Genomic DNA, 16,168 nt, shown 5'->3' on the forward strand with positions numbered 1-16,168 from the left:
ATATGAGTCTGGAAGGAGAGTTTACAGTCTAGCCAGACACCTAGGTATTTGTAGTTGTCCACATATTCTAGGTCAGAACCGTCCAGAGTAGTGATGCTTGTCGGGCGGGCGGGTGCGGGCAGCGAACGGTTGAAAAGCATGCATTTGGTTTTGCTAGAGTTTAAGATCAGTTGGAGGCCACGGAATGAGTGTTGTATGGCATTGAAGCTCGTTTGGAGGTTAGTTAACACAGTGTCCAAAGAAGGGCCAGATGTATACAGAATGGTGTCGTCTACGTAGAGGTGGATCAGGGAATCACCCGCAGCAAGAGTGATCTCTCTCTCCCTGTTTCTCTATCTCTCCCTGTCTCTCCAACCCTCTCTCCCTGTCTCTCCATCCCTCTCTCCATGTCCTCTTAGTAATGACCTTGGGAGGAAGCACAGTGGACCTTCCTCTTCCTCCTCTCTCCTGCAGTTGTAGGACTGCTAGCCCTTTCCTCTCTGGACCTCTCGTTCTCATCACATTCTGAATAATTTTTCTCTCCCCAACTACTCTCTCTACTATCCGTCCCCCCCTCTCTCCATTTTACATTTACATTTTAGTCATTTAGCAGACGCTCTTATCCAGAGCGACTTACAAATTGGTGCATTCACCTTATAATATCCAGTGGAACAACCACTTTACAATAGTGCATCTAAATCTTTTAAGGGGGGGGTTAGAAGGATTACTTTATCCTATCCCAGGTATTCCTTGAAGAGGTGGGGTTTCAGGTGTCTCCGGAAGGTGGTGATTGACTCCGCTGTCCTGGCGTCGTGAGGGAGCTTGTTCCACCATTGGGGTGCCAGAGCAGCGAACAGTTTTGACTGGGCTGAGCGGGAACTGTGCTTCCTCAGAGGTAGGGGGGCCAGCAGGCCAGTGGTGGATGAACGGAGTGCCCTTGTTTGGGTGTAGGGCCTGATCAGAGCCTGAAGGTACGGAGGTGCCGTTCCCCTCACAGCTCCGTAGGCAAGCACCATGGTCTTGTAGCGGATGCGAGCTTCGACTGGAAGCCAGTGGAGAGAGCGGAGGAGCGGGGTGACGTGAGAGAACTTGGGAAGGTTGAACACCAGACGGGCTGCGGCGTTCTGGATGAGTTGTAGGGGTTTAATGGCACAGGCAGGGAGCCCAGCCAACAGCGAGTTGCAATAATCCAGACGGGAGATGACAAGTGCCTGGATTAGGACCTGCGCCGCTTCCTGTGTGAGGCAGGGTCGTACTCTGCGACTCTCCCTGTCTCTCCATCCCTCTCTCCCTGTCTCTCCATCCCTCTCTCCCTGTCTCTCCATCCCTCTCTCCATGTCCTCTTAGTAATGACCTTGGGAGGAAGCACAGTGGACCTTCCTCTTCCTCCTCTCTCCTGCAGTTGTAGGACTGCTAGCCCTTTCCTCTCTGGACCTCTCGTTCTCATCACATTCTGACACATTTTTCTCTCCCCAACTACTCTCTCTACTATCCCCCCCCCACCCCCCGTAAGATGCAGCTGAGCAAGGAAGCTGGTAATCACAGGGAGTGGTCCACTTACACTGTGAATGTCTATACATTCCCTGTCTATACAGAACCACATAGAACCATGACCACATGGAACTCTATTCCACATGAAGTAACTCATGCAAGCGGTACATTTGTATTAAAAAAAACAGATAAAAATACACCTTATGGAACAGCGGGGACTGTGAAGAGGCACAGGCACAGACACATGCACACACACACACTCACGATAACACAATTTTGTATTGTAGATATGTGGTAGTAGAGTAGTGGCCTGAGGGCACACACTGAATGTGTTGTGGATGTATTGGAATGTTTTTTAAATTGTATAACTGCCTTAATTTTGCTGGACCCCAGGAAGAGTCGCTGCTGTCTTGGCAGCAGCTAATGGGGATCCATAATAAATCCAAATACTATTCTATGACCTATGAGCCTAATTTTTCTAGGCTAACTATGCAATGCTAACTATTCAATGCTAACTATTCAAGGCTTAATATTCAAGGGTAACTATTCAATGCTAACTATTCAAGGCTTAATATTCAAGGTTAACTATTCAATGCTAACTATTCAAGGCTTAATATTCAAGGGTAACTATTCAATGCTAACTATTCAAGGATAACTATTCAATGCTAACTATTCAAGGCTTAATATTCAAGGTTAACTATTCAATGCTAACTATTCAAGGCTTAATATTCAAGGGTAACTATTCAATGCTAACTATTCAAGGATAACTATTCAATGCTAACTATTCAAGGCTTAATATTCAAGGGTAACTATTCAAGGATAACTGTTCAAGGATAACTGTTCCATGTTTACTATTCAAGGCTAACTATTCAAGGCTAACTATTCAATGCTAACTATTCAAGGATAACTATTCAAGGCTAACTATTCCATGTTAACTATTCAAGGCTTAATATTCAAGGGTAACTATTCAATGCTAACTATTCAAGGATAACTGTTCCATGTTTACTATTCAAGGCTAACTATTCAAGGCTAACTATTCAAGGCTAACTATTCAAAGCTAACTATTCAATGCTAACTATTCAAGGTTAACTATTCAATGCTAACTATTCAAGGATAACTATTCCATGTTTACTATTCAAGGCTAACTATTCAATGCTAACTATTCAAGGCTTAATATTCAAGGCTAACTATTTTTTTATTTCACCTTTATTTAACCAGGTAGGCCAGTTGAGACCAAGTTCTCATTTACAACTGCGACCTGGCCAAGATAAAGCAAAGCAGTGCGACACAAACAACAACACAGAGTTACACATGGAATAAACAAATGTACAGTCAATAACACAATAGAAAAAGTGTATATACAGTGTGTGCAAATGGCGTGAGGAGGTAAGGCAATAAATAGGCCAAAGTAGCGACGTAATTACAACTTAGCAAATTAACACTGGAGTGATAGATGTGCAGATGATGATGTGCAAGTAGAAATACTGGTGTGCAAAAGAGCAAAAAAGTAAATAAAAACAATATGGGGATGAGGTAGGTAGATGGATGGGCTATTTACAGATGGACTGTGCAGCGATCGGTAAGCTGCTCAGATAGCTGATGCTTAAAGTTAGTGAAGGAGATATAAGTCTCCAACTTCAGCGATTTTTGCAATTCGTTCCAGTCATTGGCAGCAGAGAACTGGAAGGAAAGGCAGCCAAAGGGGGTATTGGCTTTGAGGATGACCAATTCAAGGCTAACTATTCAAGGCTTACTATTCAATGCTAACTATTCAAGGCTAACTATTCAAGGCTTACTATTCAATGCTAACTATTCAAGGCTTACTATTCAAGGCCAGCTATTCAAGGTTTAATGTTCAAGGCTAACTTTTCAAAGCTAAATATTCAAGGCTAACTATTCAAAACTAACTATAGCAAACAACCTTACACAACATACTATAGATGAGACAACTTGGCCTATTGTGTCAGCTGTGCAAATAAGGATAGTTGTCAATCATTCACTACATGTTTTCAATCATTCACAACACATAAAGTATGAAGGATATTCTATGACTTTGTATAGAGACATGGGAACACAAAACGCAAACAACATGTTGGATGTTGTTATTTCACTTCCCCTTCCACACAAATTGGTAACATAGTGACTGACCTTCAAGGCAAGAAAAAGATTGATTTTACAGGCAGCAATTCTGCTATGCTGGGCATCAACACTGTAGATTACTCAGTATGCCTATCAGTGAAAACCAGGGAATTAAAAGAGGTTGATACTTCTAATTGGTACTTTCCTGCTTCAAAATTCCTTTACCAAATTACTCAAATTATTGGACCAAATAATATTTAGACACTTGTTTCAATGAATCCCATCTAAATAAATCAAAAGGTCTGTCAAAGGTACTGTCACATGAAGTGTAACCAATAAGTCAGGTTGGGTAAGCCTCACATCTCAATGATACTCTAATACCATGAAGCTAATGAGTTAGCCTCACATATCAATGATACTGTACTGTAATACCATGAAGCTAATGAGTTAGCCTCACATCTCAATGATACTGTAATACCATGAAACGAATGAGTTAGCCTCACATATCAATGATACTGTACTGTAATACCATGAAGCTAATGAGTTAGCCTCACATCTCAATGATACTGTACTGTAATACCATGAAGCTAATGAGTTAGCCTCACATCTCAATGATACTGTAATACCATGAAGCTAATGAGTTAGCCTCACATCTCAACGATACTGTAATACCATGAAGCTAATGAGTTAGCCTCACATCTCAATGATACTGTAATACCATGAAGCTAATGAGTTAGCCTCACATCTCAATGATACTGTAATTCCATGAAGCTAATGAGTTAGCCTCACATCTCAACGATACTGTAATACCATGAAGCTAATGAGTTAGCCTCACATCTCAACAATACTGTAATACCATGAAGCTAATGAGTTAGCCTCACATCTCAATGATACTGTAATTCCATGAAGCTAATGAGTTAGCCTCACATCTCAATGATACTGTAATTCCATGAAGCTAATGAATTAGCATCACATCTCAATGATACTGTAATTCCATGAAGCTAATGAGTTAGCCTCACATCTCAACGATACTGTAATACCATGAAGCTAATGAGTTAGCCTCACATCTCAACGATACTGTAATACCATGAAGCTAATGAGTTAGCCTCACATCTCAATGATACTGTAATTCCATGAAGCTAATGAGTTAGCCTCACATCTCAATGATACTGTAATACCATGAAGCTAATGAGTTAGCCTCACATCTCAATGATACTGTAATACCATGAAGCTAATGAGTTAGCCTCACATCTCAATGATACTGTAATTCCATGAAGCTAATGAGTTAGCCTCACATCTCAATGATACTGTAATTCCATGAAGCTAATGAGGGTAAAGCAGTTGGCATCCCAATACGTTCAATTTGAAATGGAAATGGAAACAACTTATTTTTTATGCTTTGAGCTTTATTTTTAGTCTAAAACAACCCTCCTTTGATGTTCCGTTTGACTACTCTAAGATTTAGATCAAAGAGTTTTTGACAGCTGAGAATCTGTTAAAAGTTGACTTACAGCAAAAACTCTGGACACCTTGATGTTGACATACTGTAAAGAGACACTTCTCAGACAGATTGTGCCAAAATCAATAAATATTCTCAAATTTCACAAACCATCAAACAAAGATAATTTCAAAGCAATTCAACATTTTCAAACTATTGTCTAAAGTGTAGGCTACATACTGTAGATTGCGTAAAATGAAAAGCTGGGTATTATTAAGTACTTCATAAAAGTACACTTTGCATGTGTAGCAGGTTGATTTTACATGAGAAATGAAGTAAATTAGAGCTCATTGATGACTTAGAACTGTCTCGTCTGTCTTCTCTTATCTAATTCAACAGACTCTCGCCTGCAGCACATCTGTGCTCCCCTCCTTCAGGGACATGGGGTGCATCTCAATGCTCTTTCAGGGGAGCTTTTCAGACATGGGGTTGCATCTCAATGCTTTTGCATGGCTTCCTTTTCAATGCTCTTTTCCCTCATTACCACAAACAGATGAAGGGATTGAATAGGTATTCAGTACACTTATTTAACCTGTGTTAGACCATGCCCCTTTTACTAGCGCCTCCCAAAAAGGGGGGAAAAGACAAAAGACTAGGTATCAGCCATCATGACGACTCCACCTAGACCTCCAACAGGAGCCTGTTCCAATGGGCCTTTTCCCCCTATAAAACAGTGATGGATATGCTAATGAGATTTGAGTGACAGCTGATTGAAGGGGAGTGATCCAAGTGGAGGGAAGATTGCTGCTGGGAATTGTGGGAGATCCGAGCAGACAAATCTACTCTAGAGAACACACAAAACAAGGGGATAAAATTGACAGCTTGGAATACAGGGCTCCAACCCCAACACAAATCAAATAAAATGTTATTTGTCACAGGCTATATACAAGTAGTACCGGTACCGAGTCAGTATACTTGGGTAGTTGGGGTGATTTATTGTTGTAATATGTAGGTTTGGTTAGGTGAAAGCCTCCCCAGCTGCTACTGGACTGAAAGGTGATCTCAGTTCAAATTCATGTTTGCTCCAACGGTTTCAACGTCCTGGTTGCTTGTCTATGATATTGGATTGGGACTATTTTAGGGGCCTGCCTTTTTCTCTAATGTATGTGTACCATGGGAGGAACTGCCAGAGCAAGAACTACAATTGGTTTCTGGATCTCAGACACAGAACACTTGGAAAGACTGTCCGCTACCATGGCAACCAGACAGCAGTTGGTCCCAATAGTCTAAAGAGGCTTCCTCATCTCCTTTTCTTGGCTGATCTGACAACATGTGGAAGGTGAAAGCTAAGTATTGAATGCCTCCATACCATGATTGCCTTCACTTTTTCCAGTCAGTGCTGGTGCAGGAAAGGAGAAGACGTTTTATACTACGACCACATTGGGATTCACCCTATGGGCTGATTTGTTAGGGCACAATGTCACAGCACATCCAGACAGAAATGGAGTGTTAATAGAAGAGCTATTGTTCTCTGTCTTGTAGAATAGGGGATTTCACCAGCTTTGCAAATCGTTTCTATCTGCAGCCTTGAATCCCACAGAATAAGCCCTTGCACACTGAAGTGAAGATTGCAAAACTAGGCAGGGGGATTCGAAGAGCTGAGCTCCTACCAGAGAGCTTGTGTTATACTTTTTCTTGATTCAGAAATAATATCTTGATATGCTCTTCAAGTTAAGGGTTCCCCATTATGATAATATGTTTCAAGGTCAAGGGTAAATTATTACTACTAATAAGAGAAATGGTGTGTCTGGTTAATCCACAGGCCATGTCAAAATATACTCAGATGACATTGTTTTGCAATGAAGGTCTACAGTAACTTCAACAGCACTCTGTAGGGTAGCACCATGGTGTAGCCGGAGGACAGCTAGCTTCCGTCCTCCTCTGGCTACATTGACTTCAATACAAAACCTAGGAGGCTTGTAGGCCTCACCCCCTTAGACATACATGGTAATTATGACCACTTCCGGAGTACGTCCTGCAACCAATCAAAGCTTTTGCAACATAAATTGACATTCTGTCCATCCAATCACAGAATTATAGTCATTGAATTAACCTTGTGTTGTATTGGGATTGTGCCACAGAGCATTATGGGGGTTCAATGTGTTGAGAAGCTTTGTGACATTGTTGGATAGAGATGAAAAGTGATAGTTGAGCATTTTTGGGATATTATTCAATTCAAATTAGTTTTTTCAAATTACAGGAGACGGAGGAGGTATATTATACATTATTTTCTTGGTTTTAAAACTACATTTTTGTGTCCAGTTAGTGCAATTTATTAAAAAAATATTTATCCGCCAGAATGTTAGAATGGCCAACACTGATGAAAATGTTGTGGACTTTTTGTTGAAGAACCCCTTTCATTCTCTGGGGTACACAGAAAAGGTGCAAATTAAAAGCAAGGGTCGACCTCTAACCTCTGTTCAAAACCAATTGGTATCAAAAGTATAGCTGGTTAACAGGGAGCCTGTCATCAAGCCGCCTGTATTGCTAGCCTGCTTTTTGGAAAGTCTGAGCCTTGGTCGAAAAGTGGGTACAGTGACCTGAAGAACATCGATCGTTCAGCTAAACGGCAAAACAAAAGCAGGGAGCATATAAATGCCGACATCAGATTCAAGCTTCTGGGAAAAAGCTGCATCGATAGAGGACACGGTGAGAGGGAAAGTTCTGCCAACAAGGGCAACAACAAGGAGCTTGCAGAGGTAATTGCACGTTACAATGTTTTACTTGCTGAACATATTGAACGTTCAACTGTCTTTTCTAGGATGTCGAAAACAATTCCAAATGATTAGATAGCTTCCATCGCATCATCCCCAAAAAATTTATTAAAGAGAGATGTTGACGCGGCGCATTTCTTCGCGTGCGCTCAAGTAGGTTTCCCACTTTCCTCCGGTATTTACATAGCAAAGATGATAACACATAATCACATAGGTTAAAATAATTAGTCTTTGACGATTTTTGAAACACACTGTCGTTTCTGTGCATTACGCTCCTATACCGTGGGTCTCCCATCCTCCTCCATTTTTCAAGTCACCAGCCTCCACTGCTGTTAATCTATGCCTCTGTCATGCTTATCCATTGGACTTGGCCCTACAAGGAGATCCCACCACTGCCACCAATTGACCTGCTCCAATGTACAGTACATAGGGACTAGTAAGTAAGATGTCTTAAGTAATTAGCTACACTATGTTCTAATACCCGTAGCTGTTGTGTTTAAGGAACTGGAACACACCAGATGAAGAATACCTGAAATGTGAAAAACCCAAATAGAATATTGGATCTGTAAGAACGTCAGCTCCTTGTGTAATATTCAGAAAATGGTGCTGCATGACACATCCCTGTACAAGTGCTGAACACATTGTAATGGTCGCTGTTCAGTTGGTTTCACTTCATTTGGGTGCTTTGTTCTGTATGAAATGACTTGCGGTGCAAAGCCTGCGCCGAGTCTAATTGGTAATATTTCCACACAGATCTGTCTCTCTCTGCTCTGACTGAATGTCTAATAATAATTCTGTAAAGGGATGCTTCTTTCCTCATTAACACCATTCCTCTTGGAAATTCCTCGCTATAGCAGCAGCCTAAGCTGGTAATTACACAAACCTTTTCCCCTCTGTATCAACAGGGATCCAAGTTTCCAGTAGAATTGAAAACTGTGGCTCAATGCAATCCTGAAGGCAATTTTCCACCGGCCAAGCTTCTTAAGGCCCTTTATGGACAGCACAATGGGCGATTCTGGGAGATTTTTTCATCCCAAATCATCCGTATAATAATTACCACCAGCTATCTTCGTTCTCATATTAATTTAGCTGATATAGCTCACTCTAGCCAATACTTATAAATAAATATTCACAGTGACAATTACAACAAATGGGCAGGAGGAGTGTTTAATCGGTAGCCCACACTTTGCTTTAGAATATGCAAAGATCAGTGCATTATAGAGCAGGTGGAGTGTAGGAGTCAGAGGGAGAATCAAACCCCATCCTCCACCATGCCTGGATCATATTTTACATAAAGCTGTTATGATTACATTTAAATGGGAGAGGATGCTGCAGCGAAGCGCCACTGTGACCTTGTGAATACATTTGTAGAGAGCAAGATTGAGTAGGCTACCCCGTGACTGATCTGCCTGTGTCTGTCTGTCTGTCTGTCTGTCTGTCTGTCTGTCTGTCTGTCTGTCTTGTCTGTCTGTCTCACCCGTCTCTCCCGCCTGCACGCGGTCTACACGTGGTCCGACCATCTTAACGGTCCCTGACAGGAAGGAACCATTACATATTTAGGATCTTAATTTGAGCAAATTTGCTACAGCAGGAAAATAATCCTGCAGCAACAGGAAGTGTGAATTATTATGTGGATTATAATTCATGGATATTTTTGTAGGGGTTGATACATTTTTCGTTAGGGAAAATCAAGTCTGAAATTTATAGTGGAAATTACAAACTTCAGAAGCTTTTAAACCTTGAATACACAACTATTTTTATTTCCTGCTTTGCAGGAACATTTTCAGCAATAAAAGTGTCATCAAATTAAGATCCTACATCTGTTTACTGCAATGCCGTGGTTTCAGCAGCATCCTTAACACTCTCCCTGTTGAGATTATAATCCGTCCATCTTTCAACATCACTATTACAGCATTCTGTAGCTTCATTCACCCTCTAACTTCCCCCCATATCTCACGGAGGACTAGTGTACAGGACAGGCAGACTAAATATCATTGGCACAGATTTACATGAAAAGCTACTGCTCACAACAGGGTCACATAATGTAAGAGATGGGCGGTGTGGATGGACTGTTGAACAGGAAGTTGGCCTACAGTGTACATGTTAATCTATAGACCTGTTTTTGCGTGTCAAGAGTTGAACTAGTAATGGCTTGTTGATGACTTACGTTCTATTCCGTCTTGTGTGTAACAAAAGGGGGGATAGTGAACCGCCTTATTACTGTAATGACCAGTCGGACCACCAGAGAGACTGTGTACAGCCATCGTCTGCATTGTCCTCAACCTTAACCACTATTTGGTTTTCCATCCTATTAAAAGTCAAATAGGGCGCTATGGAGGCATCCTCTGCTAGATAGTTAAAACATTCCCATTTCAATCAAATCAATCAAAGTGCAATTATCAATTTTGGAACTGCATATAGATTGGCGCTCCCAGTGCTTACATGCTACCCAACTGTACAGACAACACAATCAATTAAAAAGGTTAAATGGGAGAAAGAGCCAATGGTTATTGGGTTCAGTTTAAGTACCAAGGCCCTGAGGTGAACATTCAGAACAGACCCTTCATATGAACACTATAGGTCAGGAGAACAATGTAACAGCAAGGCTATAGACAATCATTATACACTGCCCGCAATCTCTGTAGCATCTCTGTTGTGTAGTCTGAGAGGATAAAACAGAATTATGCGTGAGACACTTCTGCTTACAGAGTCAAAACAGTGATGAGTGATGACTTCCTGTCTGATATGTCACGGTTGAGCAATCACATGTTGGAAGACTGCAGCGGCCCACAATAGGCTCATACATCAGCGAACGGTAGTAGCCTATGAACAGTGAGTGTATTGGAACAACCAGGGGCGCTGTGGCGCTCACACACATTGTCCTGCTTTAAGCGGTACTTAATGAACATTCTATTGCTACAGTACGTTTCTACTGCACCATCATTGATATGAATGAGCCTGATAACCACATGCTGTACTTATTATAAGGAATCACGTGTTGATATTGTGCTTGAATAGATGGGCTTGCTAAAGAATCTGTGCTTGCATTATGGCAAGACTAATTGGAGAAGAGTATTTATGAAGGTTTTATAGATTGTTACATTAGACCACATACAGTAACGTGTTGCCAGGTAACCGTCGTGGTTTTAATCACTCACTCAGTCACGATGTGAAAGCCCCACATTTCATGTGACATCGATGTTCTGTAGGTTGATATGTACTGTCACCTTGTTATCGTGACACATACTGTATGTATTAACCTAAAGCTGCAGCACAAACAATACAAACACTACTATAGACCTTCTGCTTCTTTCCCATTTTACCCTGTGAGACCTAAACATAGATCCAAACGAGGAAAACATTTCATTACCCTTCAAAAATACCTGGAATACGCCTCTGATTATGAAAATAATAATACATATTTTAAAAATCAAATTTGTAGAATTTTCTGGAAACGTTGCAACATTGGGCTTAAATGGTAGAAACATGTGAAATTCAACTAAAATCCCATCAAAATGGAGCAAAAGTATTTACATGTGAAGGAACATATTGTGTAATGATATATACATCTGAAATGAAGTCATATTTTTTCTGAAATAGACAAATTGATCAACTTTACAAATTCCATTTTTTTTTACATTTTGCTGTCAAAAAAATACACTACTGTTCATTAAATAGTACCCTGCAAAACACCAGTCTCAACGTCAACAGTAAAGAGGCAACTCTGAGGTTGCTGGCCTTCTAGGCAGAATTGCAAAGAAATAGCCATATCTCAGACTGGCCAATAAAAATGTAATATTAAGATGGGCAAAAGAACACAGACACTGGACAGAGGAACTCTGCCTAGAAGACCAGCATCCCAGAGTTGCTTCTTCACTGTTGACGTTGAGACTGGTGTTTTGCAGGGTACTATTTAATGAAGCTGCCAGTTGAGGACCAGTGAGGCGTCTGTTTCTCAAACTAGACACTCTAAAGTACTTGTCCTCTTGCTCAGTTGTGCACCGGGGCCTCCCACTCCTCTTTCTATTCTGGTTAGGGCCAGTTTGCTCTGTTCTGTGAAGGGAGTAGTACACAGCGTTGTACGAGATCTTCAGTTTCTTGGCAATTTCTCTCATGGAATAGCCTTCATTTTTCAGAACAAGAATAGACTGACGAGTTTCAGAAGAAAATTATTTGTTTCTGGCTATTTTGAGCCTATAATCGAACCCACAAATGCTGATGCTCCAGATACTCAACTAGTCTAAAGAAGGCCAGTTTTATTGTTTCTTTAATCAGAACAACAGTTTTCAGCTGTGCTAACATAATTGCAAAAGGGTTTTCTAATGATCAATTAGCCTTTTAAAATGATAAACTTTGATTAGCTAACACGATGTGCCATTGGAACACAGGAGTGATGGCTGCTGATAATGGGCCTCTGTACGCCTATGTAATTATTCCATAAAGAAATCAGCCGTTTCCAGCTACAATAGTCATTTACAACATTAACAATTTCTACACTGTATTTCTGATCAATTTGATGTTATTTTAATGGACAAAATATGTGCTTTTCTTTCAAAAACAAGGACATTTCTATGTGACCCCAAACTTTTCAACGGTGGTGTATCTTTTTGAAAGGATCAAGTATTCTGGGGTTTTTCCTATGTATGGAGAACATCTAAGTTACTTTCAGTAATATTTGGTTGTCCTTTCTGGCTTCATCTGGAGAGAGAACCTCCTATCTTACTCCTTTACCATATAAGGAATGGTCGTCACGGCAGTATTCTGACCTCACAATCCACACCTTTTTTAAAAGATATATTCATTTCTGTTATTTTGATGTGTAGAGGAGGAATCAAATTTACTCTTGAAGTATTTGGTTATACATATTTTCAGAATATTGGAAGGAAAACAATCCCTCTAACGTTTCTATCAGTATATTAATGTAGCCCTGTGTGTCAGGTCAAACCCTTTTCTATCAGTATATTAATGTAGCCCTGTGTGTCAGGTCAAAGCCTTTTCTATCAGTATATTAATGTAGCCCTGTGTGTCAGTTTAAACCCTTTTCTATCAGTATATTAATGTAGCCCTGTGTGTCAGTTTAAACCTTTCAGCCCAATGTTGGGTTTCTTCAACATTTCCAAAGCGACCTCTATCTCAGGTTCAGATTGTTTGCTTCCCTCTGTATTTTTTTTCTTCATAATCATTACATATTAGAGAAGACAGGAAAAAAGATTTCATGTAATGGCCTACAACATATCCTTGTGTCGGGGACTAGTCTGATGTCAGACGAGTGGACCATGTTTCTACCATTTCAGCGGCTGCTGATGCCAACATTTATCCTACTGACAACAATACTACACAGAGATACATGTGGGTCGAAGGAGATGAACTAGGTAGTGATGAAGGAGATGAACTAGGTAGTGATGAAGGAGATGAACTAGGTAGTGATGAAGGAGATGAACTAGGTAGTGATGAAGGAGATGAACTAGGTAGTGATGAAGGAGATGAACTAGGTAGTGATGAAGAAGATGAACTAGGTAGTGATGAAGAAGATGAACTAGGTAGTGATGGATAGGATTTTTTTTTAGATTAGAACGCAATTTAGGAAACAAATTTTTGCATCTTTGGGTCTCACAGTGTTACAAAATAGCAGTGGGGTGAAACCAGTGGAAGAGAAGTCTCTTTCCAGTCTCGCCTATTTTAGGGAGCCTCGTGTACAGTAACCAACAGTGTAGTGTGTGTCTCTAAGCAAAAACAGCCTCAACTTCACCAGCTAGAGGTGGCAGCTTGTGGCTTGCAGGCAGCTGCTGTACTATACTTCTATAGGAGGTAGAAGAGTCTCTATAGATTTCTACTGTGTGCCAGAGCACTGCAGCCAGGCAGAATTATGAGGAATGCAAATAATGCAGGCTGGAAGGATGAAAGGATGACACACACAGACACACACACACATACACACACACACACACACACACACACACACACACACACACACACACACACACACACACACAGAGAGAGAGAACGGATGAGAGGCTGGGGTGTTTGACCTACATACAAATGGGACAAAAAGCCTTCCCTGGAACCTGTGGGTGAAATGAAACACCCCAGAGGGAACACAGCAAATTCATTGTGATTGAATGAGGTTTGACCTCCGGAAGCAAATCAGTGTCAGGCTAGACGGCGTGTTTAGGGTCTTTAGAAAGAGGCGTGCTAACAAGGACAGATTAGTTGGAGCTACAATAAGCATGGTGGTGGAGGAGCACTCAGACAGGAACACACAGCAGGCACGCTCCATCACACACACACCCCAACACTAGTAATATGACACACCTTTTAAAATACTTCTGGAAACAGCAGGGACACAGGAGCACATGAGAGACTCACATACAGAGACATTCATGCACACACACAAAGAGAAACAGTTATACACAGACACACACCGTACTCACACCTAGACACACCGTACACACACACAGACACACACCATACTCACAGACACACCCGTACACACACACAGACACACTGTACACACACACACAGACACACACCGTACTCACAGACACACCCGTACACACACACAGACACACCGTACACACACACAGACACACCGTACACACACACAGACACACCGTACTCACACCTAGACACACCATACACTCACACAGACACACTGTACACACACACACACACACACACAGACACACCATACACATACACAGACACATGGTACACACGCACAGACACACACCGTACTCACACACAGACACACCGTACACACACACAGACACTGTACACAGACACAGACACACCGTACACACACAACATACAGGTACAAACTGGTGCACATATGCAAACACACACACACACACATACCATACACACACACACACCATACACACACACCATACACACACACACACACACACACACACACACACACACACACACACACACACACACACACACACACACACAGTAGCCTACATGTATGCTCTTACACATTTAAATAAATGGCAGCATCCAGGTGACAGAACAAACCTGGTCCTGAATCCTATTCAGTAGAATGATCAGACATCCCATCCCTCCCTCGCGGTCCCTTTCCCCCTTTCAATACGTACCATTTGTCCAGACAAATATTTTCCTGCCAATTCTGCCCCAACACTGCACCATGATGAGCCTGTCTCTGTGGCTCAGTGCTGGAAACCCACAGAACAGACAGAGGAGGCTACTTACCAGGACTGTCATGCACAGAATTCTAATTTAAGCTGCTCCACGTTGCCAAGGAAATCCAAAATGCCTCAGAGAGCAGGGCAGAGATTGAAGAGGCCATTGAAAGGAGGATTCAAAGGGAGAAATGGGATACCCGAGGCGAGATAAAAGGAGGTGAGTCCTCGGTGAGGAGCATGGGAGATGCCTGGGTCTTCCAGATGCTCTAAATCCACCTCCACTGATAGGCTTGCATGTAAACACAGGCTCCGGTGTCTCAGACACTCTAACATACATGCTGCACCGAGCTGAGTGAGACAGAGAGTGGGAGAGGGGAGAGGGGAGAGAGGGAGAGGGGAGAGAGATAGAGGGAGGGGCCGCTGCTGAACAAGGTGCAGGGAGGAGCTGCAATGCATTGGGAGGGAGGGAGGGAGGGAGGGAGGGAGGGAGGGAGGGAGGGAGGGAGGGAGGGAGGGAGGGAGGGAGGGAGGGAGGGAGGAATGCTCTCTGATTGCATTGGCGATATGTTATGCTGTTTACTTGAACGTCCCCATTTCCAGCTGGATTCAAATGTACTGGGGAGCTGCAGAAAGAGGGTTGTGAAAGACTGAATGTGGAAAATAAAATGATTAATGGAATATGGGGATAGAGGAAGATGGGGATAGAGGAAGATGGGGATAGAGGAAGAGGAGGATAGAGGAAGATGGGGATAGAGGAAGATGGGGAAGATGAGGATAGAGGAAGATGAGGATAGAGGAAGATGGGATAGAGGAAGATGGGGATAGAGGAAGATGAGGATAGAGGAAGATGGGGATAGAGGAAGATGGGGATAGAGGAAGATGAGGATAGAGGAAGATGGGGATAGAGGAAGATGGGGAAGATGAGGATAGAGGAAGATGAGGATAGAGGAAGATGGGATAGAGGAAGATGAGGATAGAGGAAGATGAGGATAGAGGAAGATGTGGATGGAGGAAGATGGGGATAGAGGAAAATGAGGATAGAGGAAGATGGGGCTTGAGGAAGATGAGGATAGAGGAAGATGTGGATGGAGGAAGATGGGGATAGAGGAAAATGAGGATAGAGGAAGATGGGGATAGAGGAAGATGTGGATGGAGGAAGATGGGGATAGAGGAAAATGAGGATAGAGGAAGATGGGGATAGAGGAAGATGAATATAGAGGAAGATGAGGATAGAGGAAGATCAAAAAAGGATATGTGGA

At 42.0% G+C, this 16,168-nt stretch overlaps 1 protein-coding gene across 1 annotated transcript in view; it reads right to left on the bottom strand.

Moving 5' to 3' along the window:
* The window catches only part of LOC106587768 (leucine-rich repeat and immunoglobulin-like domain-containing nogo receptor-interacting protein 1-B), a 29,966-nt gene extending 14,704 nt beyond the window's left edge, over positions 1 to 15,262 (bottom strand). Inside the window, exon 1 of the mRNA XM_045689599.2 lies at positions 14,977 to 15,262. Within this exon, the coding sequence (XP_045545555.1) occupies positions 14,977 to 14,988 (12 nt within the window). The 5' untranslated portion in view covers positions 14,989 to 15,262. The remainder of the gene's footprint in view (positions 1 to 14,976) is intronic.
* Positions 15,263 to 16,168: the final 906 nt, after the last annotated feature.

Source organism: Salmo salar, chromosome 11, assembly GCF_965601325.2.
Source record: "Salmo salar chromosome 11, fSalSal1, whole genome shotgun sequence".
In the NCBI taxonomy this organism is placed as follows: Eukaryota; Metazoa; Chordata; class Actinopteri; order Salmoniformes; family Salmonidae; genus Salmo; species Salmo salar.